Here is a 26,803-nt window from a genome sequence, read left to right on the forward strand (position 1 = left end):
CTGGTGCTTCTCCTTGACCCCACCCATTTAAAACTCTACCTTCTCCCACACAGTAAACATACTTTTTAAGGTTGTCAGGTCGGTAAATCAAAAAATGTTCCTTTAATTCAGACACTTACAACATCCCAAAACGAAAAGAAAGCCAAACATACGAGGAAGGTCAGAGGGACCAGGGGGCGTAAGAGAGTCCCAGAACACAATAAGGCACAGTCAGTAATTGCAAAATACACATCGGTCGGTTTGAAGCTGTCACGCACAACAATGATATCAGTCTGACTAGCAAGACTATAAAGAAACAGAAGCAACAAAATTCATAGAAGAAATTTAAAAAACACCCAAGGCTGAATTTGCCTTGACAATATGCATACTTTTTTGTGTGCAATTTTATATACCACAAACGGAGCCCAAGGCATTAAAACACTTTTCATTGATGTTATTCCACACCGTTTTGTTTTAAGTCATGGAGAGGCTAATTGGCTGGCCCAGATACACAGTATGTTGAGCCAAGGTCAGGATTTGAACCTGGTGCCTCAGTCCCAAAGTCAGTAGCTCTAGCAGATGGCCGCATCCCCTCCCAGAATAAGGTTTATGTTAAACTGAAAAACAAGGACAGCAATGGCTGTAAACATAATTTTTAAACAGGATTCTGTACCTCCGTGCATGGCATCTATACGGATCTTTAAACGATTTTGTCCAGAAAGAAGCTCTTTAAGTGCACTGAAGTCGAAGATGTTTCTCAACATAGTAGCGTATGCGTCCACACAGTCCACAATTTCCACTGAAAGAGAAACATGTAATGAATTATCAAAAGGCATATCAATGCTATGCGAGGGTTGTATTATTTATGCACAATTGAAAGGGGAAAAACAAAAACAAAACACGAACCAGTAAACATTCATTTCGAAGCTAAATTCAAAATACGATTACTATGTAGTGGCAAGAGGCGAGAGCAAATGTTTTTAAGGCTCCAGCATGATATGAATGTTGCAAAATAGATAATAAGCTCTCATGATGTGTCCATTCTATGAGAAATGTGCTGCATGAAAAAGTATTCCCCGCTTGCACAACTGGTTTTGTTTATTCATACAGAGAAGTGGACATTAAATCTCAATCTCTGTGGTCTCCAAACACCGTGAAGGACCTAAAGGAGCACTGCTCTCTTTTGAATTGACATCAAATAATTTTCAATTGACAACCTGAAGCTCAAACCTAGTTTCTCCGAGTGCCACCACTACATCCAAAGTCATCACCCTTCTAAACAGCTTCAACACATTTCTAGAAAACCATGTGAATAGCCATACTCCCAACTAAAACACACAAGTGCAAGCCAAACCCTTCAGCACTCTGGTACTCCAAAGACCTCGCCAACAACTAACGCTCCAACTGCTGACAGGGAAAAAAAAAAAAAATGGAACAATAGCCTGACACCGACCTCACACTACTAAAGCCCACCAGGTAACACACAGAGGACTGTTCACATCAGCCAAAGCCAAGTATTATACCAGCATCATCAAAGAAGCTGCCAACGGAGGCAGAACACTCTTCAAGATAATCAAGCACTGCCCAGACCATCTAATCTCACACTCCAGACAAGTGCAATGCCATCAATTTCAGTGAACACACAAAAAAAACTAACCAAAAAAAACCTTGACGATCTGACATCAAGCATCCTCCTTTGATACCCACCCTCTGCACTGTATGCCACTAGGGCAATCCTTTTCCATCTCCTCTCTTAGATCTTGCCGACATCCTCAACTCCCTCAAATGAAGATAATGTCTTACCCTTATCCATCATCACTGGCCTTTCGGGAGAAGCTCTCGCAGCCTCTACTCACTGTCGCCAAGGCCTCCCTCTGGCACAAGCTCTCAAAACAAGCCAGATCTTTCCACTCCTGAAGAAACTCACTAGACCCCAATGACCATGCCAACTTTGAGCCCACTGCTCACCCACATTTCATTGGCAAGATCATTGAAAAGAAAATCTATGCACAACTCCAAGATCACAACAATATCAACTATCTCAGGCATAAACACCAGTCTGGCTTCAGCTCATACTGCAGCGGGGACACCGCTATATTGCAAACCATAAACAATACCCTTGTGACCACAGATAAAGGTGGACCATGCTTCCGAATATTGCTGGACCTCCTAAATGTGATTCACTAGCAATGTCATTCACTGGTTCTCTTACATATCCAACAACCCCCTTTGTGTTCACGTGGACACCTACAGGACCTAGGAGATCCACATCACCTGCAGATTTCCCACCGAATTTCATCTTGTCTCAAGTTTACTTCAACCTCTATATGGATCTTTTTGGTACTGCTCCCAAATAAATGCATACAAATTCACTGATGCTGTCTGTTTGCATACAAAATGCTAATAAATATATTTAACAAAAAAGTCACAGACACACCGAGGAGACAACTGTTCTTGCATGTCTCTTCCACTTCAGACATCCAATGCCTGAAAACCCTACCTACACCTCACCCAGACACTGATGTCCAATGCCTATCTGAACCTCAACCCCTTCAAGACCGAATACCTACTATTCAGTAACTAACAACAAGCAACAAACCTGGTTCATCAAGAAGAACCTTGAGGGGTTTGAACCCCAACTTTCATTCAATGCCAAGTCTCTCCTATTTACCTTGGACACCAAACATGGCCTCAAGAAACACATTGCAAAGGAAGCCAAGATGGCCTGGTACTAACCAGCCCTACTGAGGGAAATCACATAGTTCCTCTAAGAAGCAACTCCAGAGAAGCTGTTCAAAACATTTACTCACATCTGGATAGTACCCTGTGTCATGGCCTCCGGAACTCCACAATGGCACTCTCAAAGGCATTCTATGTGCTTCAGCCCACCTCATCAAGAGTCTGAAGAAGTAGGACCACACCACCTCCACCATGATGGTAATCCAGTATAAATCATGATCAAAACCAGCTACATCACTGACAAAGCTATCATGACCTGCACTCCTACCTATTAACCTGACTAGCTCCCCATCACCAGTGGCTCTCAACACAGCTGCAGAAAAGACACCATCAAAATGAAGACAATTCAGAACAAAATCAAGGGCACAGGTCTTCTACATTCTTGCATCCAGGATTCACAAAACATCTTTGTATCCATTAGGAATGTCACAATCTGTTCCAATTAATGAATTAGCTGAATACACACCTCTTTAAAGAACACTATGTCACAGTGAAGTAGCAGTCTACCTCAACTCCCAACATCTACTCCAATGATTGACTGATTGTGTCTTTGCCTTTGATGCGGTACAGCTCTCTGCTGCCTTTGTATGTGATATTTGTATAATACAAATCTAGCCCACTCTCTCTCAATCTCACTCAAACACACACAAACCACTACACCCACAGAAAACCTTCCAGCCATCTTCACTCCCTCCCAGATAGCCACCGAGCCTTATCCACGTACTTGTTCTACAGTTGAAAATCAAAATGTGAAGATGTTTTGTGGCCACTGGCTGTGGATACCATAACTGGTTTTGTCAAAGGGCTTAGAAAAATACCTGCTAGCAAAGGAGCTGGAATGTTCAATACTGACATTTGGTTAATCAATAGTAAAATATTTGGTACTCTATAATATAAATATAATATAAAATACATTTTGAGCAACTTTACCCGAGGAACACACAGGAAACGAGAAATTAGTACTGTTAGGCCCTCATTACAGTAGGATCGGTAAAATGGCACAGTAATATCAAATCTGAAAATATATATGTTGGAAGGAAACCATATCTTTACCGTGCCTTTACATGTTTTGCATTTAGACTAGGGAAGGACATGCTGAAACAGTTATTGCCACACAATGTTCCACATATGGACTGCAGATGATGGGTGCTTTTCCACATATGTATTCCACCTGCTTTCAGTGGTTGAATAGATGCCTGGAAATACATGTGGTAGTTGCACACCTATCAACTCAAGGGGTACTGATTAAACACTTGTAAACTCATTTTGACCAAAGACAGTTGTCAGCTGGAGCTGAATTCATGTCTATTCATAATCAATGTGATTTTACAGCAGAATGATCAGTGATCGTTACAGAACAACCAGCAAAGTTCCCAATTATCATTTGCAAAACAATTTCCGAAAACCTTTGCCAACTCAGAACACTACATCTTATGCATCGAACTCCCAGCTAAACACAGGGCTGAGAAAGTATTCCCTGGCAAAAGATGTATGGTTGGGGGCTATCTTGATGGAGGTGAACCAAATTTCAACTCTGAAAGGCTCAATTTCTTCTTAAACTATCTATTCGCAATTGGATTTTCATGAAAACCCTTCAGAACCTCCACAATCGTGTTCCAATCACTCACATTATCAAACTGACATTTTTATCTAAAGTCAGTGTCCCATGAAATCTGCCTTCAACTAGAGAGCTACAAACATTTTTATTTAGAAGACTGCTGCACTCAAATGGCTCCATCCTCTGGAGATCCCACCTCAAAAACTTCACATAAAAGAGGACTTAGAGGTTCAGCTATAATTAAAGGATCTTATTCAGCCCTGTACTAGCTATGACTTGTAGTCACACCCTCTGCAGCCAAAAACCCTTCAGCTACCAACGTGAGAGCCTTTCTATCCAACTTATGAACAAGAAGAGTACGCTCCAAACACCAACCTGTCTGGACCAGACGTCCTCCTCCAGTTATCCACCGTAAACGTCTCAACTCCAAACTCCAAGTCTGCTTCAGAGTGGCTCTGAGGGCGTATAAACCTTTTACAAAACTAAAATGTATCAATGAAATACTTATCGTAGAGCTTCCGTGGATTCCCTAAGCTCTTTATCCTTGACCAACAATGCCTATTGAATGGTTGGAGAGAAATCTGCTGTGGTATTTCAGAGGTCATGTTAAACTTTTACTTACCCTCAAAGTTAGAGACTGAAACTCAACTTGATTTATTAGAGAATATCAACTTTAATAGTTTCCAGCACTGCGAGTTACAAGTGAAGGTAAACCAGAAAAAATCCACTATTTACCACCATTGAGCCTCTAATGTCTTCTCCCAAAACAGTGTTGAGAAAATAGGCCCTGCACGTTACTATACCTCAATCCAACCAGAACATCTCTGCACACGGGTGTATATTAACAGCCTTGAAGGCTATTCCTTAGAGGACCAGTCTGTGAAATTAAGAGTAGAGCAGTTTTGGGCAGGAGGACACTTTGTTACGGGAGTAGTGTTGGTGCTGGCATAATCTTCATTGAAAGTTTCTACTTCACAAGAGTCTTGCCGCAGAGTTACCAGCCCACACAATAATGGGCCTCGGGTAACCACACAATAATGGGCCTCGGGTAAGCCAGAGCTACAAATGTCACCATGTTTCAACAAATGAGTAGAAGCTTGTCACTCCTAAACCTAAAGCCAGCTCTTAAGAGATCAAGTCCTCTTCAACCCCAGCTTAATCCAGCAAAAGGGGTAAAGCTTTCAAGGTTTGATTGTGGAAGCTGTGATTGGGCTAAAATGTAAAACAATTTAGCAGCAGGCCCCCATTCAGAATAACTCTTGGGAGGCCAAACACCAAAAGTGGAGATTGGCTACAGAAAAGGCAAAGTGGTGTGCATCGCTCACCCTTTAAATACATTGTGGCAGGTAGGGAAATACAACGTCAAAACAAGGACAACACATTTTTAAAACCAAACCTCATTCTACTGAGAACATATGCAAATACCGCCCCACACTAGGGCTCAGTCACAAAAAAGGGTAGAGAGAAAAAAAAACCACACCTTTGCGCAAAAGAACAGAAAATACACAAAAATAGCCATGGTTTCACGGAATGTATTTTTCACCTTTGCAACAAGTGACCTCTTGCATCCAAGAACCAAAAACATTACGCACTCTGAGTCAGAAATGAGCTTTAAACGCTGTGGTAGCTAATGCTCAAATGTCACACTACGGCAGCCCACAACCTTCTCTGTCCTTTTAGATCAGAGTGGTCACTCCATAACTTTTCTAAGAATGAGAGGTTTCTTCTCTCAGTGCTGTAGGTAACATTTGGCAGCCACAATCATCAACCACAATATCTTTAGACAGTGGATGGAGGCTGAATTACACTGGGCAGGACACCTGCTAGATTAGAAACCAAAAGAAGCCCTGTGTTTTCTTAGTGACATAGCTCAAGGATTGCATTTAATTGCTTTTACATCAGGCAGTGCTTCTCCTTAGCATGTGGTTGATGCTCAGTAGAACACCACCCAAAAAACAATTTCAATTGGTCTTCACCCTTTTTACGTTTAAGTGCATGTTTTGATCTTAGGCCTTAGACTCTGCTTGCCAATCAAGTAAATCTGGGAACTGCATTAAACTAACATTATATAGTACAATAGACATACATTTTAGAGACGTTAGAAACAACATTACAATGTCTGCAGTCGCCAAACTAAAGTGTCAATCTGCAAATTCAAGGTTTGCACAATTATTGCGCTGCCCTCCAACTGGAACCAAAACACTTATGCAGAGCTGGTCCTTACACCTCCCCCCCCAAAACTGATATTCTCATTAAACAAACTGTAAACTCAACTCCTGCAACGACATGACACCATGTGGATCCCCAAAACATCAAAGCCCACATGAAGCCAAGGCAGTACCCATAATGCATTCAAGATGTAGGACACATATGCAGCTGACGCTCACTGAGGTTCAAAGGCTCAGGCAATCCACACTCAGCAGCGCCTTATGATCATCAAACCCTGAATCAGGGCCACGTTGTTGTGCTTCAGCAGCACTAAAACTGCTACACTGCTAGCAGTATTTACTACCAGAATCTCCCAGCAAACACCAGCTTTCGCAAGTATATGTCTAGAAGATGTCCAGACTGCCCGCAGGTTAAGATCAAAAGCCCAGAAATACTATTCAGCTCCAATCTGAATCTACATACAAAATATAGTATAGAGAGACAATTTAATTATTGCTAAGTTTGAACATTTCAGTTGATCACGTTTAAATGTTTTCTACTGGATTAATCTGCAGTATTTAGAGCTGCATACTATGTATGCATAAACACAAAAAATAGAAAAGGTAAAATGAACTTCCTTAATGAAGCACTAACCGAAATTAATGGATACGAGTTCGGAGATGCAATTGGAATTTTCTGTATAGCAGTTTAGTAGGTGTCCAAATGCTTTTCTGCATCAACTGGACGCAGAAAGCACTATTTCTAACTTGTATAGAACAGGACCACACACCTTATGGGGCACCTTAGACAGGATTATCAAGATAACTGAGCTAGATAGAATGTCAGAACAGCATGGCACTCTTTCAATGCAATCTAGTGAATATTGAGTGTTTGGCTTCAGAACAATCCACTTAGAATTATTTAATCAATAATATTTTACACATCATCGCCAGTCAGATGACACTAAATATTCGCTAAAAAAATCAAGTAAAGCTGGAATACTTTGAGATGTATTAGTGGTGTAATACAGAGGATTTTTTTTAGCACAATGAACAACTGATGATAACAGTGTCCACACAGGCAAAGCCATTTGAGGAGTTGCCACGAATCAGGATCTGACCTATTAATCCACAAAATACTATCACAAAATTAAAACATTTCTCAAGCAAGTGTCAAATCACAACAAGCATTGGCAAAGCCAAAAGGAGCGCCTTAGCAAGCTGGTGCAAAGGTTCAGATTTTATTTTTATTGCAAACTTGAGATACAAATTTAAACAGAAAAAAAACAAGACATGGAGCTATCTAAACCTGGCAGACATGTTTGCAGTAATAGTTTTCATTTTAAAAACGAATTAACCATTCCTTACAATTTTAATGTAACTTGACACAAGCTTACTAAAGGGCATGTAAGCGTTGAACAGGTAGAATACCCTGTTTTTTTATTTTAACAAAATCAAAGAAAAAACATACTCTTTTGACATAATGTGCACACACACTAGGACAACATAAAAAGAAAGCATCAGCAAAGCCAAACAATCTCTTCTTTTAACAAAGAGAGGCAAATTATTAGCTTTGCAAATACTTGTTTTCCTTAGCAGAGGAAAATGCTTTTGGCGGATGCTGTTCCGCATCGGAAATAAGAAAGGGCGATGATGTATACGTGCATTATCACAAAGGTGCAAGTATGCGTCATGATGCTATATTGTCCTGGATATCAGCACATGTACTCCTGCAAATGAACTACCACACTTGCGTGCACCAACTTTGAGGTAGTAACTATTTTTTATTTACCATTTCAAGATTACAGGCGCACATCTGTGAGCAGTACAAAAAAAAAAAAAAAAAAAAACATTTTACCTAATGGCAGTCCTAGTTAGGACCATGTATCCATAGAAAAAGCGTTTTTTTGACTTGCCTATATCTTTGGCACCGTTTGATGAAATCTTCACAAGATTTTCCAAAGAAAGTGCCCCAGTGATTCTCGTTGTGCATGGAATGTTTCAGGGTGATCTGTTGAGTGGGGGCCGAGAAAAGGAGTTTGGGGGGGGGGGGGGGGTCAAAAAAAGTTGTGTTTCCCATAGGACATTTAGACACAACTACAGCCTGAACCGCTGGATGGAATGACGGAATTTAGCAGAAAAATAGCTTTCGGTACGCAGATTACGCTTTTGCTTATCTGGTGTAAATTCTTTCAGTAGTTTTTGACATATTAAAGGGAAAATAAATTTGTATATCTAGGGAAGAGGATACTTCCCGAATACATCGCGAAAATTTGCAGATTTTTGAGAATGCACTGGCAAATAGAAGCACAGCCAGATTAGAAATTTGCAGCAGCATTTTATGTTATTGGAGAGGGTCCACGGGGCTGAAAATCTAAAGGAACAGTGGTATATGGGGTCATGGTGGAGGTACTCTAACCCCAGGGGGGTGATGTAGGTGTGTTTCAGGGTTAAATTATGGGTTTAAAATGAATTTTCTTCACCATGCACGATATTCACAAATATCCTGGAATATTCGAGGAAATGCAAAAAAAAACAAATTCAGAACATTCACAGACTTATTCATACACTAATTCATTTGATCATACATGCACTCAGAGACTCATGCACCGACTCTGACCCACTCTGACTCAAGCACCCACTTTCAGACTCTCACGCACCCACTCACAGATCCACTAACAGAGACAGGCCCTGTGTCCAACTTCCATTGGGAGGATTGGAATAACGTATATTAATTAAATACCATAGGAATTCACTGAAACAAACAAAGGTTACAGGGACATTATATTTAGGTTCTGAATTTACTCTTACAAAACCATAGAATTTCAGCAGTTATAGTTGGAGTTATTTCAAGTAACTATAACTCACGCCCTAAAGTAACCATAACTCGCGCCTTCGCCATGCACAGCTAATTACTCCACATATTATATCATTGATGACATCTTTCTATGGCATCTTTGATATTATCACTGCAACATTTGCAATAAAATTATTGATCAGAAAACTGTGCATGGCAAGGCCACAAGTTACAATTACCTTGGGACGTGAATTAGTTACTTCAAATAACTAACTTTAACTGCAATTTCTATGGCTTTGTGCAAGCAAATTCAGAACCTAACTATATCGTCCCTGTAACCTTTTTTTTTTTTTTTAGTGAACACATTATTATATATATATATATATATATATATATATATATATATATATATATATATATATAAAAAAAAAACAGGTCTGCATTACTACAGTTGCAGAAAGGAGCAGTCGAGTATCGAGTGTAAGGAACTGGGTCCTCCTGAAAAGTGAAAAATAAAAAATAGAAAAAAAGAGTGGAGAACAACAGGGAATTGCTATGAGTGTAGGAGATAAGTTAGCACAGCCAGAGAGGGTCAAGGGTGAATAAGGAGTGAGAAGGGAGTTACAGAGCGGAGGGGTGATTGGGGGGGGGGGGGCAACAGATAACAGGAGGGTTGGAAGAGAAACAGAGCATGGGGGCTAGGGATCTGAAGTGTGAAGCAACACACAGGAGAGAGAGAGGGTGCACTCTTAATTGAATACTAAAAGAAAAAGCAAAGAAGGTAGGTGCCTGAATGTTAGCAAGGGGGGGATACAAGTCCTGTCATCAGAACATAGCAAAGAAGAAATGCTCTAGAGGTGGAACAAACACAGAATGGGGGGTGAAAGCCTTTGAATACAGAAAAGGAAAACAAAATATGCAATAAAGCCTTCCAATTAGGAGCAAGTGGCTCACCCACAGACTACTACACATACATATTTTAATGTATGGGAGACAATAAGTCTTCTATAATATGGCACGACCTAAAAGGACAAAGTAAGGAAAGAAAATTTCCATTGTCAAAGTATTGGGCTACTAGTCCTGGCACTGAAGTGAATTTCTTTTCATGGGCAGGTATACATGCAATGAAACAAAATGTACTCGACTGCAGAACAAGGCAGCCAATAGCTGATGTGGGCTGCCCGATAGCTCCATGCTGTAAGCAGTGGTGAGCACGGGTAAAATACTAATGGCTGCTGAAAACACCAGTGGGTGAAGAGGGCTGACTCAAAGTCCCTCTATCAAAGTTTATATGCATGTATTTTTGTAATTTATGGTTTTGTTTATGATTAGAGGACAGTGGCAAAACAACTAAAGCCATCACTAAGCCAGAATCAAAAAGTCTGCCCATTTGGGCAATCATTCTTTCATTGCATGGGAGGCTGCAACATCAGAAAAAATACGATCATGAAGACAATGCAATACCTGTAAATGGTTTAAACTTGTTTTCCAGATCAAACTGCTGCTTGCCAATTGTGCTAAGGTCCACTTGGAGATCCGGACAGATGGCATATTCTTCAATAGTTTTGCTAAGCTGGAAGATCTTATCTGTGATCGCTTCAGGAGCAGGGCCTGCCAAGAGATGAGAACACTGGTGCATTTATACATATGTATAGTTGGAATATCAAAAGTGACGTACACTGTTAATACTTAAGTGATTACAAACACACATTATCCTGTTTCAGAGAAAATTATAATCCTACTCATAAAACCTAGTGAGATTTTGGAATAACTTAGAATGATGGACCGTGCTAAATTAGTAATGTAACATTATGCTTTACGTGAGAAATCCTGGGTTTAACCCGTGGGAGAAGTGGAATAAACAGCAGACTTTTACCCCAGAAATTACGTTGTTTTAACTATTTAAAAACAGCACCAAATTAACATCAACAAAAACACAAAACTGCCAAAACAAGTTAGCAAAAGGGGAAACAGTTTAATAAGATAAATAAGATCGTCAAAAATTGGATTAGGAGAACTGTGGAGAAGACTTTCTGGAGTTTTTAAGTCCAAGGGCAGTAAGATAAGATACTGGTTGGTCATTTAGATGTTGGTGGATACCCTCGAAAAGCACGAGAATGCTAAGGCAGCATAAAAAAAAATAAAAAAAATAATACTTCTACCCGCTGGCTGATCAACTTTCATCACTGAAATCCCCAGCGTGGATCTTGAAATGTGAAATGGTGTGGTTAGTCCTCTGCCAGGAGCAAGGAACAGCCAAGGCCTAAGTCCCTGCTGATCTGAGGGGCTCCTGGTGAACTCAAAGTGAGCTCCAAAGCATCTATGATTACAGTTAAGCAGGAGCTAAGTGAAATTTAAGGATGATGGCACTGGTGCAGGATTTGGGCAAGAGGAGTGAACCATATCATTCAGGAGAGATTTACCTGTTCAGTTTTGGCACTTAAACGCAGAACAGGAAAGGCTTGAAAAACACACTCATAAATCCCCTAATTCATGGAATCTCTTATCACCTTGTACTGCTCAAGTCTGGTCTTCTGACCTTTTTTGAAATCTTTACAAGGTCAGGGCTCCACAAGGCTGGATACCATCACCCTGAAGTCCTACAAAAGACCTCTTCGTCATGGCAAAATGTTTAGAGCGAGAAAAATAAATTATCTTCCCACTGAGGTCACACCTTTCTCTAGTACCCTCAGCATCTTGTCCTGGACCTCCAGAATTCAATTAAATCCCAACTTTTGACAATGCTGGAAATGTTTTCCTGGTCATTCATCCAGCTCCCTATGAGCAGAGAAAGGATTAGGTACAGTCACCCCCACCAGCAGCAGCCACTGCAAGCCTTTTACAATGAAAAGATAATAAACTATGTTTATTATCCTTTTGTTGTGAAAGGGGCGGGGAAATGGAAAATGGAGACAAAGGGGGGTGCACTGTGTACTTCCCTCAGTGTGCATGTATGTTTGGGCGGCCAAACACATATGCGCATAGTGCTCTCTCCAGCCCGGCACTGTGTTGCCGGGCTGGAGAGAGCAGGCACAGGCTCCCAGTCTGCCTGGAAATGTCCTGGTTGGGCACTCCCAGCCAATCCTAATACTGCTCTGAGTAGAGTCGGGATTGGACGCAGGGCAGGCTGGGGCCTGTGCCAGGAGCGACAAGGGAAAGAGGAGCGGCTGCAACAGAGAAGGTAAGTTTTTATTTATTTTATTAAATATTCCCATTTCCCCGCCCCCCTCACCCTCCCCGCCCCACCCCTTCAGAGCACAGTGAGCCGCGACTGATTAACTATCCAGGCTGCAGATCAGTACAAGCAGACACAACCACTCTCTCAGCACAGTTCGAGCCCCCACTGGTCTGCTGTGTCTTCTTTCTAGATGCTCTTTTACAGCCTTTTTATCACATTGAAAATATGAGAGGCTAGCTGGTCTGACCATCAAGACAATTTCATATGCTTGGATACAAAAGGAAATACACAAAAAAGTGACTGGAGGAATGCTTTCAATATGTCCAAGCACGGACAATCGCTCTGGACAGCATTCCAAACCATCATTCTTTTGCCCACGAGTCCAACTCAGATTAGACCCATCCATGTGCAAATCAGTCCTGGTTCTGCTCTAGCAGAACAGCCCAGCATGCACTGTCAAACCAGGTCCACTCTGAATTGAAACCTTTTTTGTATGCTTCAGTGCAATGCCCTAAGTGTGACATGTATGACCAGACATGGGTCACACGCTTACTGTGCCACTGGAACCAAGCTGCACCCAACTAACAAGCCCCAATCTGGCCGAAACTCATCTTGGTTACCTGGGATCTGGTTCATGGAGAACTTGCCTGGCAGTTTGTGCTGACTGCTCCCATCAGAGCAGGGTCACAACTGATTTGCATGTGGCTGGTCCTGCATTAGGTGGCATGGTGTGCAAAATAATGGTTGCCTGAGAAATGACCCGAGTAATTTCCAGTAACTACAATTAATCAAGCATTCCTCCATTACTTTGTTACTCAAGTACAAAAGGAAGCAAGGTCCAGGTCTCTGTCATTTCTTGGAAGACAAACAAAAATCCTCCTTTCGCTATTCTGTTCTCTTCCACTTCCAGCTTTTTCTGGATGGGCTGGTAGAACAAGCCTTTCATATTGTGATTACTAAGAAATGACTAGTGATAAATAGTAACCCAATTCTATGCAAAAATCCCAGAGTCCACGGAGCCCTCATTAGCTGATGTAGACAACATCCAAAAACCATGTTCAAAGGGGCTAATGGGGTCAGGATGATAGGGCCCCCATGCTGGTATGCAGAGCTGTCAATATCAACCAATAGGTTTGTCTTTTGAAATGAGGAACTGCCCCTCATCATCATCTGGGATTTATGGAGCACGGCTAATCACCCATGAGGGTATTCAGGCACTAAAATCATTGCTCCTGGGGGAGCTCAGTTGAACAGCCAGGTCTCTAGTCCTTTCCTGAATTCCAGAAGGGAGGGGGAGGTCCGTCTGCAATTATCTGGTTGTTGAAACTGCTTCCCGTCCAGGATGATTCAAAGGTTTCAAGCGCGGTCTGTCCGCGTAGGTCCTTCGAAAGGCCACTAGGAGTCGTTCCACAGCAGGTTTTTCCAAAAATCAGCATTTCAGTTGTCCGTGTTGAGTTTTAGGCTGCTGTTGTTCATCCAGTGGTGATGATAGTCATGCACCTGCAGAAGTTGGTGCTCATTGTTAGTGGGTGGGGTCTTCTGAGAGTGTGAGGAAGCATTCCGTGGGTCCTGATTATATTGGCAGAGGGGTGGGGGTATTGTAGATGTTGAATAGCGTAGGGCTGATGGACAAGCCTTGAGGGATGCCGCAAGGGTTCATGGGCTCCAAGGCAAAAGGCGACAGGTGAATTCTCTTTGCCCTTCAGGTGAGAAAGGATGGAACCCACTTGAGGGCATATCCTTGGATTACAATGTGAAGAAGCCTCTTGATAAGAGTGTGGTGGGATATGGTGTTGAATGCAGCAGAGAGGTCGAGGAGGATCAGGACTGCTGTTTCACCCCAGTCAGGGAGGGTTCTGATGTCAGTGATCCTGGCTGTTTCTGACCTGACAAACCCTCCTCTCACGAGTAGAGGTATCTTGGCTAGAAGCAGAACTGTTCCCAAGGCTCCACCAACACTCTAGCAGTGTTTATAATTAACATGCTACTTTGGAAGTGTTAGAAATTGGGTCTCTAGTTGGCAGAGGTGTGTACTCTATCCAAGTAGGGACCAAAACTTGGCCAGATACACACCCTAAATTAACCAGTGCTCACCATCTGGTAGCCTGGCAGCAGAGCAGTCAGGCTAACTTAAGAGGCAATGTGTAAAGTATTTGTGCAACACTTAAAACAGTAAAACATATTAGAACAATAGATCTTAATTTAATGAACAAAACAACACAAACATCCAAAACATAGAAGTCAAGTTATGAATTTTTTAAGATTATCTGCAATTGTAGTGCCTAGAAACTTAAAGTGCCAACCTGGCTATCTGATCGTGCCAGGCCAAGGTAAATCCAAACTTCAAGCCCAACGTGATGGAGCATAGGCCAGCTTCAGGGATCAACCCTCTCCTGCTAAAACAGTATCTTGGAAGGAGAGCTGCTTCAACGATGAAGATTCAATGAGCAGAGGAGCCGATGCAAAAGCGATGCGTCTGTTCTGATCTGTGCAGTTCAGGGTTGCATCATAGTCAAGCCGTGCAGTTGACAATCTCCGAGCAGGGATGAGGCTTTGAACCTGATACGATGAAGGGGCCGATGGTGATGCATCGATCCCGACCCATGTAATCAGCGATGTGAAGTCCTCATCCTCAGCGGCAGCAGCAATGCATCAGTGTCAAGAGAGGATGCAGCAGTTCCAATCGGCGCAACAGCATTGATGTGTTGATTTTTGCAGAAGAGAAGCTGCAAAGCCCACTTTCAAGGCCCAAGACTAGACTCGCACCTCTTGGCAGGACAGGACTCACAGTTGACGGAGTCCAGCAGCTGAAGCAGGATTATAGGAAGTATTTGATGGACTTGCAACTTCAGAAGAGGAGGCAAGCCAGCAAGCCCTTGTAGTCACTTGGTTCTGGGGATGAAGAGATGCAGGTCCAGTCCTTCTCACTTCCAGGCAAGGAGGGTGGCAGGCAGCAGGGCAGGCACAGTAAATAAGAAGTCCAGCAAAGTGGCAGTCCTTTCAGCAGCACAATAGTCCTTCTTCCTTGCAGAGTATCCTCAGGTCCAGAAGAGTACTGATATGGTAAGGTCAGAAGTCCAGTACTTATACCCAGAGGTGCCTTTGAAGTGGTGGTGACTTCAAAGAGAGGCGCTGAAGTACACACAAGTCCTCCCATCCTTGCCCTGGCTCCAGACACACCACAAGGGATAGGCATCTTCTTGTGTGAGGACAGGCACAGTCCTCTGCAGGTGCAAGTGTCAGTTTCTCCCTCCCATCTAGCCCGGGAATGCCCATCAGCCTGGTGGAGGGCCATCAGGATCTAAGTGGCACACCTCAGCTCCCTTTGTGTATATCTGTGTAAAGGGAATGTACAAAGCCTAGCTGTCACGAAACCCAGACGTGTATTGAGGAAGGCAGTAGGCACGCAGGGCTTAAGAGCAGAAAAAAAGCTAACTTTCTAAAGGTGGCATTTTGTAAGTTGTAAGACCAAACATTACAGTCCTACCCCTTCCCAATCAGAAATTACACATGATGCATGCATCTTGTAAGCGGGATAGGCCTTGCAGTAGTGAAAAACGACTTTGGGAGTTTTTCACTACCAGGACACGTAAAACAAAAAAATATATATCTCCTGCTTTTTACTTTAATCACAACCTGCCCTATGGACTACCAATGGCCTGCCTGAGAGGTGTCTTATCTATACTAAAAGCAAAGATTAAGGCTTAGAAATTAGCTTAAAATGCCATGTTGACATGGCAGTGAAACTGCACATAAAGCCTCTGCAGTGGCATGCCCGAGACATGTTTAAAGGGCTACTTAAGTGGGTGGCACCATCAGTGCTGCAGGCTCACAAGTAGAATTTAATTTACAGGCCCTGGGCAAATATAGTGCACTTTTCTAGTGGCTAATAAGTAAATTAAATATGGCAATTATGGATACACCAATTTTACCATGTTTCTGAGGCTTTCGCACAGGGACTTTAGCACTAGTTGGCAGTGGTAAAGTCCCCAGAGTCATAAGGCTAACAAAAACAGATCAGTAAAAAGTGGAGGAGGGAAAAAGGCTAAATGTTTGTGGATGACCCTGTAGAAAGGGCCATTTCCAACAGGACGGTTCTTGAAGTTCTTCGTAAGGGCCATTTTCTATCCCTCTCCACTACCCTTCCATCTTCCGCATTTCAAGTAGACTATAAATACTCCTACTCGCCTTATCTTCCCTACCCCATTGTGCCCTTCAATGAAGTTATTGCACACCACTTCAAGGAGCTAACTACCACTGGAGGATGGAGGGCGTATCAGAACCAAATGTATTACTGATTAGGTGTTCAAATAGAGACAAGCATGTCTTTAAAAACTCATCTTTGGAGACTAGTCAACAAAACTATACGTGAACTCCTGAATTAGATGTTTGGCAAAAATTATACTGGTGCACAATTATTTCTGTAGCCATTTCCTTACTTGAATTGGACTTATTCAGAATTAGGCTTTTGCCATTGGAAAAGGTTACCACAGACTCTGCAGTGAAAAAAGGAGCATCTGTATCATTGTACTATATAGAGACTTACCAGTCTAAATATTAGGCATGTCCTACTTTTAAACATTAAGCACTCGGACCATGTGGGACTCAAGGTCCTTCTTTTTCGGTGGCTTTCGTTTTACAGCTTTGCTGACAGCAGTCCGTGCTGCAATGGCAGATCTGATCTCACCCTTTTAAGGGGACTTATGTAGGTGGCGTAAATACACACTGCGGTCCCACATATAACATTTAACAACGATCACCCTGGCATGCTTCCTGTTCTATATTATCGTAACCTTACTTTAAATAGGTCAACTGGGATTAGGATTGTCATGTTTAGGGGTCAAAGCGCATGCATTTTCGGGCTAGATAACGATCTCTTAGTGGCCATCGCGAATGCACCGAGCATCATGTTTTCTATATTTTGTGTATAAATGGGTACATCAAGTAGCTGCGTTCAGAAAAAAAACAGATAGAAAAAGAAATGCACAATAAGGTCTTGAAGTCAGTGGCGTAGCGTGGGTTGTCAGCACCCGGGGCAAGGCAAGTAATTTGCGCCCCCTAACCTGGGGCAAGGCAAATAATTTGCGCCCCCTAACCCGTGGATTTAGTCTCTTCCAAGATGTTGCGCCCGGTGCGGCCGGCCCCCCCTGCACTCCCCACGCTACGCCACTGCTTGAAGTTGCCCGATTTAAGTTAAATGAGGATCGTGAAATTTACTTACATGAAGAAATTATATAGTATGACCCACAGCAGACTTGCAGGGAACCAGGTATCAGATCACTTTACACAGTTATGGTTCTTGAAGATGTCCCAGATATTAAGTTGCCCATTGGGAAGTTAAGTGGTTAAGTCAGCGCTTGAATGGAATCAATGGGTATGACATTTGTAAAATGTTATCAATAGGGAGGATGATTGTTATAAAAAGGTGAGCTTAAGATGGTAATGTTCACAAACCTGGTGGGTGGGTGATTTATTGTGTTATTTAAGAACACTAGAAGTCATGGTATATGGTAATGACTAACGAAAAAAAAGAGTATACTGAATTATAACACTGTTTCTCCCTTATACTCTTCTGCCCAATTAGTTTACCAGTTATCTTTATCTTTTTAATTGCGTGGCTGAGTTTAATAGTAAATTGGATAGTAAAAGCACTGAGGGTAATTGGGGAACTGCACTATACCATATTATGGCTGGATGTGCACGCAATTATTGGCGTTTGCAGGATACACAAATAAATCAATAAATCAACTTAATTCATCAGACCTATTAAAATAGGCATATTTGATAATCCTACAACAAAAGTACCAGCATTAAATCTTTCTGAAAAGGCTTGAACTCGAGTTCAAGTTAATTCAAAGTTTATTTCGCTGTTTTCAACATCTGTAGCAGCTTCCAGAAAGAGCAAAGTGGACAAGGCCTCAGACAAGAACCAGACTAGGGAGTCTACAAATATTTAGTCCACTGACTCCCTCAGAAGAATGCTGACCAATTCTGACTCAGCAAGCTATGCAGACATAACACGTGTCCCATCTTCACTGCATGAGATCTTAATAGAGTAATTGCCGGGTAGGGTAGCCATCAGCTGACTACCGGTCAATTTTCTAGTTCTGACTGCACCCTTCATGTAAGTCTCCCATGTTTCATTTGTACTCCTAGCCAGATAAAGTTCACAAAATAGGATAAAACTTTGACGGGAGGGCACCGGGATGAGATCGAATGGTGAAAAAGTACTCCCTGCTCAATGTGCTCCACACCCACAAAGGCTATAACTCTTGAGCAAGTCTATTCCCACTTACCTGACTGAATCTTTGTTTGATTCTGTCTTTCAGAGGCTATATTGGCTGACACCTCCTGCTTGAATTATCATAAATTTCCTGGTTTCCTTTTAGCTTAGCGTATAGGGAATTTCCTTTGAAGGGAAACTGAAACTGCCTTGATTTGCTTATGACAACTTTAAAGAGTTTGTCTTTGCTATTTTGAATAGCTTTGAATTATTAAACTGACCAAGGGTTTTAAGCGATGATCAACTTATTACTATTGAAATTTGAGTTTGTAACTTTGCTAAACTGCTAATGAATCTTCATGTTTGCATATGTACTACTCTTCTCATCCTTGTAGGGCCTAATGTGCTTCACTTTTATTAATGTATTGTTGATGTCAGGCCTCAATTTGTGCTAAAGGTCAATCTGCTCAAATGCAGCTTGTACTTGAGTGTGCACCAATTACACACATGGTGCAAATCCCACCTGAATGGGACACAAGCCTTTCACTACTTTGTTTTATTGGAATCATTCATAGTAGTAAACAATCACAATAACAAGCCACAGAAAAAAAAGGTAATTTCATGAATAATATCCAATATTTTCAAAAACAGCTGATAAGATTTTAGTAGGACTCCAACTCACCTCCGTTGGAAGTATTGAATTTAATGCCAAAGTCACCATTGGGTCCACCTGGGTTGTGGCTGGCTGTTAAGATGATGCCACCAATAGCTTTTATTTTTCTAATAATACATGAAACAGCAGGAGTAGAGAGAATTCCATTCTGCCCAATGACTAGACGGCCAATCTAAAAAACAATATATAAGATGAAAAATGTAAAAAAGGTCAATTTTTTTTTAATATCGTTTCACATTTTCTTCAGAAGTATTTTGGACAATGAAAAAGTTGCCAATCAATGCAGGTTCAGTTCTCCAGACCAGGGTGATACTCTCCTTCAAAACAATCAGTAATATGAGGGACAGTTGACTATTGCCTTCAGAGTATGCAGCTGTCACAGTAAATCACTGGTCACAGTTTTGGTCGGAGGAGTGGACTACCCTAGTGCCAGCGAGCCCAGCTGCCATCTTTTTGCCAAGTGCCTGCTTTGGAAGCAGTTGGAGATTTGTTACAGCTGCCTCAGTGGAGGACCTCTTTGACGTATCAATTACGTTTCATTTCAGCAGATGAATAGAAAAACAAAGTAATTCCATACTACAAAAATTAATCAATAAAAGCTAAAATCAACTATCAAATTAAAGGAAAAAAAAACCTTAACACAGGAAACGCAGCTTTACAACGTATACTTTGTAATCACACAATGACCTGCAAATATTTTGTGTTGTGGTGCGTGTATGCCTCCTTTAATCCAAAAGCTGCCCACCAGTTCCTTTCTACAAAACCTTCATTTCACCCATTGTTCCAAATTATCTTCACCATAAGGCTTCTCTAATTGTTCAGCAGTTTCTCAGAAATAGTGCGACTGTGACAGATCACTGGCTGCCGCGGTCAACAGTTATTCACATGAGCAGTGGAGAGATTCTCATGAATTATGCAGATTTCACGCATACACAAAGTTGATGTATTATTATTTGGAGGAAACACCGACTTTTCACTTCTGGCCTAAACGACTCTACATCACCATCCAAGCAAAAGCTACTGTAATGGCGTCTATATGGGGCATGGGTAAGCCATTAAAAGAGTTGTTTATCGTTCAATGTTTTTGTAGTTGCACGCTTCTGCTGTGGTATTAGAAAAGAGGCGGAGCAGTTACACAGTGACGATATGTGCTGTTATCAAGGTCCCCCTTTAGTTCTTCGTTTTGCATCAATCACCACTGTAAGGCAACTACATACAAACTACGAGCCTCCATCTACAACACTGCAATAATACAACCCCACAACACTTCAACCCAGAAATAGTAGAACCTCAATAGCACATCCTTATCCCTGTGGTTAGAAATGGGGCTTCTGGTTGGCTTGGGTATGCACCCCAGCCAGGAAGAATCCACCACTCTAGTCAGGGCGAGTTAGTTCCACACCAAACTTAACCTGTGCCCACCCCCTGGTAGCTTGGCACAGTAGTCAGGCTTATCCTCTGAGGTCATGTGTAAAGCATATGTGCAACACACTCACATCAGTGACACAATAAATACACCACAAAAGAGAGGCTACACAAGATTATGCATAAAAAAAATATAGTATATTGTGTGAAACATAAACCAAAATGACAATATTCATATGCACTGTGCGCATTAAGCAAATCCTGAGTCACTACCCATTACCCAGACAATGCAATGATCATACATTATAACTCAGGGCATGGCATGCAATAGATTGTAAGATAAAGATACATATATCAAGGATACTGCACCCACTATGCCAACCTGTGACAGTCCTAGTTATTCTTTCAGTTAAGAACTCAAACAAACAACATCCATTAGACATCAGGGAATGGACAGGAGTAGTGATGGATAAGACACTATTACACAAGATGAGAATAACCACATATGCAACATGTAATGAATGAAACATATATGAATTACCCACGATGTCACCATAAAGTCATTGGGTGCAGTGCATCTGTGCTCCTATTATCCAATACACAGTAATCTCAACTGAGTACATGAACCCTCAGTTACTCCCCTAAGTGCATATGTCACAGGGCACCTGCGCTTATATACAGTGATGCCTAGTACTCAGAAGTCTGTTAATTCAAGGCCCCTCATATTTACAGTATGGGGGTGGTAGAATACAACAGAAAAACGTGCGATTTTACCAGCGGCGGCCGCCACATATGTCAGAGGGCTGGGGGGCACGGGAGAAACAACATTATTTAAAACAAAAAAAAACGACAACGCTTACCGTTTCCCTTGCACCACCATCTCCCGCCACCTCGCTCTTCTTGTGGTGTCCCAGGATTAGCTGAGACACCAGCACAGGCTCCCCAGCAATCCAAGCGCTGCTTACATGCTAAATATAGCATGTAAGCAGCGTCAGGATTGGTCTGGGCGGCTCGGAGTGCCGTTCAGACACAAGCCTGGGGTCTGTGCCGTTTCTCCAACCTGGCTGTGTACATAGCCGGGTTGGAGAAACCTAAAGTACACATGTGTGTTTGGCCAGCCTCATACAGCCAGGCAAAGAAACATGAACACCCCTCCTCCCACAGTATGGCCGATGCCCCTCCACTCCACTCGCTGAGTAAGCAGATGAAAAATAAAATGAAAGCAAGCTATCGTTTTATTTTTCATCTGCTGGCTCAGCCAGGGGGCAGCCCCCTCTGCCACTGCAGATAAAATCATTTTACCCAGTGTCACCATAGCGATAATCAGCTCTGATGGGCACTGGAACTCCGGCGCTGTAATCGGGATTACAGTAACCTTTATGGGTTAGGAGTTTGGTTTGGCACTAGACCAGTAGGCTGCAGAAGTATCTGCGTACCTACAAGTGTTAAGGTAATTCCTGCACGGGCCCCCATCGATACCAGGGTGGAGGTTCGGTGGCCACATAAAAGGCAAGTGCCTCCTCCACCGCTGTAGGGGTGGTGTTGGTGCAGGGCAACACATTTCCCATGGGGACAGTCTTGTACACCCCTCTGTGTTGCATGCCGGTTCCTCAGTTTGTGCCTTGGTGGATGGGAGGTCATATACATATATCCCCCAGCCCCTCAGGCGGCGACCCCGTGGGCAGGATACTCCTCAGGCGCTGATAGAGAGTACACAGCCAAGTGTGGTGCGGGAGACTACCTGGTTTCCCCCACGTTTCCTTCCTCAGCGCATCATCAGCAAGAGTGACTCATCAATACTTGGCTACTCAGGCCAGGATGTGATGGCGGCATTAGTCTCCTTGGCTTGTCGGGGTCGCTCCAGTCACAAGGGCAGCTCCAGCACCCATCCTATTCTTCAACAGCTGATGTCAGGGCTAACGCCGCATGGGGCGCAGGGAACCCCTCATTGCGCTCACTTGCACCGAAAACAAAGGGAACAGAATACGTTCCGCCTACGGGGATTAAACCCTCCCATCCAATCACCCCCCAGTGGTGCAGATGGGGCCATGCTTGCCCGGCCCTCGGCAATTGTAAGGAAGTTAAAAGAAAAGCTCTCTCCACAGGCTGCGTTAAGGGGTCAGCGGGGTATACAGCCCGTTCTGGGGCAGCTCGTCCCAGGAGAGTACTTTGGGGGGGAGGGGGGCACAAGGGGAGCTACTAGGCCAGCACACCAGTGGTAGTCCCTCCTGCATCCCAGAAGTAAACAGGCAGCAGGCCAACACAGCTTTAGTTGCCAGCAATAGTTGTGCTGTCTCCTGGTAGTCCAACAGTGCCTGGGGACCACTTGGTGAAGAAGCAGCAGGGCAACATGCAGAAAAGCAATCTCGATGAGTCTTTTACGTGAACCAGCAGACACCAGGCAGCAGGGCAACAGACGAGCAGTCCAGATGAGTCCTTTGTGCAGTTCAGCAGTCGATCTGGCAGAGGTTCAGTCCCAGTCCCAAAAGGGCCCCCAAAAATCATGGGGCTAGAGCCCCTGTACTTATACTCCAAAAGTGCCTTTGTCTAGGAGGTAACTTTAAAAGGTGCCCTTTCAAGTGAAACACAGCACCCTTTCAACCCAGTCCTGTCTCCAGACATCAATGGACAATAAGTCCATTGTGCAAGGGCAGGACACAGCCTGTTCACATGTAAGATGTGAACGACCCTACATCTCCCCAGCCCAGGATGACTATCAGTATGCAGATGCCTTTTCTGTCACACCCAGCCCCACCTGTGTGATAGCTGTCTGGAAAGTATGCACCAAGTAGAGCAGTCACTCTGCCCCAGACATGGACTGGAGTCAGGCTGCAAAGCACTGGAGTTATAAGTGAAATGCCCAGTTTCTAAAAGTGGCATTTCTAAAATAGTTATGTGAAATCCACCTACACCAGTAAGCAGGATTTCTCATTACTAGTCCAAACATACCCATGCTACTCCTTACAGATCAGAAATTGCCACTTCGACATATATAAAGGGAATTGCAACACTATGAGAGGAGCAGCACGCACAGTACTGAAAAACGAAACAGGCGGTTTGTCACTTCTAGGAGATGTAATGCATAGAAATATATGTCCTACCTTTTACATACACAGCACCCTGCTGTAGGGGTGACTTAGGTGTAGTAAAAAGGGAGTTTATGCCTTGGCAAATAGGTTGACTTGCCAAGTCAATGTGGCAGTAAACTGTGCACGCAAGTTTGAAAGGCTACTTCTGTGGGTGGCGCAAGAGGTCCATGCTAAATAATTACACAATAACCAAGCAAACCTATTTGTAGAGGTTTCTTTTACTTTAGATAGGATGCAACACTCAAATCATGCATATAAAAAGTAAATACAATAAAACTATTCTTTACTACATTATTTTCTAAAAGCCCACAAAAAGAGATAGAAAAAAACGGATTACTGTAGCAAATGCATGGTTTCTGTTCAAACCTCATTTCACTTAGTATTACACCCATTCATTTAATATTGCATCCATTCATAGTTACACATAATTCTACTACGCACCAGAAGAGGCTCCAAAGAAACATTTACCAGAAGAAGCAACATTTTTAGGAAGAGCTGGCTCCAAGAGATCTTCATGACACCTACTGACACTACCACCACAGGTGGACACAGCTTCACTCACTTCGGTTAGAAGCTGTTGGATATATGTATTTCAGCTTTCAAAAGGTGGCACAGCAAAGTCCAAGCTTCAAAATCTGTCAACCACCCTAAATCACGTATTCTATTTACAGCAAACGTCTTTAAGCCTTACTAAGTTGACTGAAATTGCTTTAGGATTATCTATAGTCATATGAGCATCATGAGATTGGTAGTGAATAGTAGGGGGGTAGGGACACCTGAATATGTGTCCCTTTGGTTGCCTCCACTATTAAAAAGTCTCCATTAGTCAGATGGGACATCGGGAAATCCATGGTACGTTTATTACTGGGGCACATTTCAGGGGTGGGTGGGTGGAGTGGCCAGCAGCTCCAAGTCTGGCAAACATCCAGGAAGGCCAACACCAACTTCCTCAATGAGACAAGCAGTCTTGCCCACTCCGTTCACTCATTACATTATGTGGCTGGCAAAAACTTTTTCCCAGGCTGCTTTTAGCTCCCAGTCCACCACTGAACTGCTAGCACTGAGAATAGTCAGGGCACTGTCTAGATATACAGAGCCCTTGTGCTGCAACTGCCCCTACTGATGGGATAACCACTGAAGCAGAAACTGCAGCATCCCGTGATGCACTCCAGTGCATCACATATGCTTTGGGCGTTTCCTGCCCGGCTTTTGATTTATTGGAGCACATTTCAAATGAGAAGAAAATCCAGGTCTATTTCAAAAAAATATTCATTATTTTTTAAGTCTATATTCATCAAACATGAATGTGGTGTAAGATTTTACAGTTCTATCCACCCCTATGATCCTACACGGGGGTATCAAATATCATTGAGGGTTGCAAAAATTACATTCTCCAGCAGAACCAGAGGAAGGGATGTCAAGATCTTTCATCACTCCTCAATTTATACAAGTCATTCAATTCCAACAGGGACTACGAAGCTCTCATAACGGAACAATGTGGTAAGTGAAGGAACGCAGAGCCTGTGTCCTCACGTAACTCACACTAACATCAGTTCACCGAGCCTACACCTGCAAGAGCCTGCCAATGAACCTCAAGGAATACAGTACACACTCGCAGGCAGGGCAGACACACAGCAAGGCCACACACAGGCTTCCTAGCTTCTCTACCACTGGTGCAGCAAAGCAGAACACCTGGTCAGTGTGCCTGACACACAGGCATCCTTTATAGAGAGCACAGAAGGGGTTCATAAAAAGATGGCCTCAAAGTTCTGCACCTCCCAACATCTGATATGCCATATTCACAGACATTCAAGGCTTCCGAGGAACAAAACTCCAACTACTGAAGTGCACTTTTGGTAAAAGTAAATACCCTCATAGCTGAATACCACCTGGTGTGGTTGGAGAACCAGCTATCCCCATGAATGGCCAAGTCGGTCACGTGTTTTTTTAAGCAGGGAGGTTTTAATATGATATTCTTTATGGAGAAACTTTAAATAAGACCAATGCTCAAATTGAGACAGTGGTTGCCATGGGGGCCACCTGCACTCATGTTTGGGGGCTGGCATTTATTTTTCCACATCAGACATTTACCAAGAGAAAGAAAGGGAAAACACACAGTGGAAAGACTGAGTAAAAGAAAGAAGGAAAACCCGTCCCAAAGGGAGAAAGGAGGAACTTGTAAGGGAGGTCAGGGGGGAGGGAGTGTCTGCTCATGGATTAAGGAGGATGTGGTGAATTCAAGACTACACAGTATTGGAATTCAGTGCTCCAGCATTAAATAGCGCCAGCCGTGGGCTTCTGAGCAGAGCTTTGGGTACCAGTGCTCTTTCTTTTTTAGTTCAAGCACTTAATAAGACACCTAATGGAAATTGATGTCTTCCCTTAAAGTATTACAACCATGCATAATCAGTGCTTCATTTGTTTAAAAAAAAAGTTAAGGGTTTACTTAAGAGCCCACTGCTGGTGCTACTGAAGACCATAAATGCCAAACACTAAGGCTTCCTGGCTTTGATTCCACCCCGTGCCTTGCCTCCACCGCTCTACCCTTTCTGCCTTTTTAACATGCACTTGCAACTTCTTTTCCATACCTATTTTGTTTGTGCTACAGTTTTTTTTATCTTTTTCATTCTTATTTTTTCCCTTTTCTGCTACTCTCACCCTTACTCAAAGTCTGATCATGAAAAATAAGTCCCAGTCTTCAAAATGAGGGCTGGAGACCACCGCTTTCATAAAAGGAGCATTGCATAAGAATGGCAGACAGGCTAGAGACTCCATTACATCTGTTTAAGCGGAGTGGTTTGAATTTGGAAACTTGAAATAAGTCATTTAATGGAATTCACCCTCCTGACCTACAGGGGTACAGTCATAATATGCAAGTGTTCGTGTTTCATATGAGCAAGTAGTAACCTTACTCGGTCTGTCTAGGTGATATGTTAATATATAACTCCAGGAACTACTCGCTAGGACTGTTTGATGTACTGTTCTTCAGAATATTTGAAGCTAGCGTAAAATAACTCCTTCCCCACGCCCCCAACCTACACCCAAAACGCACTGG

General features: G+C 42.8%; 1 protein-coding gene across 2 annotated transcripts in view; it reads right to left on the bottom strand.

Annotated features, from left to right (window-relative positions):
- The window catches only part of PGM1 (phosphoglucomutase 1), a 206,461-nt gene that overhangs the window by 89,844 nt on the left and 89,814 nt on the right, over positions 1-26,803 (bottom strand). For both annotated transcript variants that reach the window (XM_069232521.1, XM_069232520.1), the window contains exons 2-4: positions 19,304-19,466; positions 10,685-10,831; positions 653-778 (exon numbers count right to left, since the gene is read on the bottom strand). In XM_069232521.1, the coding sequence (XP_069088622.1) occupies positions 653-778; positions 10,685-10,831; positions 19,304-19,466 (436 nt within the window). The remainder of the gene's footprint in view (positions 1-652; positions 779-10,684; positions 10,832-19,303; positions 19,467-26,803) is intronic.

Source organism: Pleurodeles waltl, chromosome 4_2 (genome assembly GCF_031143425.1).
Source record: "Pleurodeles waltl isolate 20211129_DDA chromosome 4_2, aPleWal1.hap1.20221129, whole genome shotgun sequence".
NCBI classification, from domain to species: Eukaryota; Metazoa; Chordata; class Amphibia; order Caudata; family Salamandridae; genus Pleurodeles; species Pleurodeles waltl.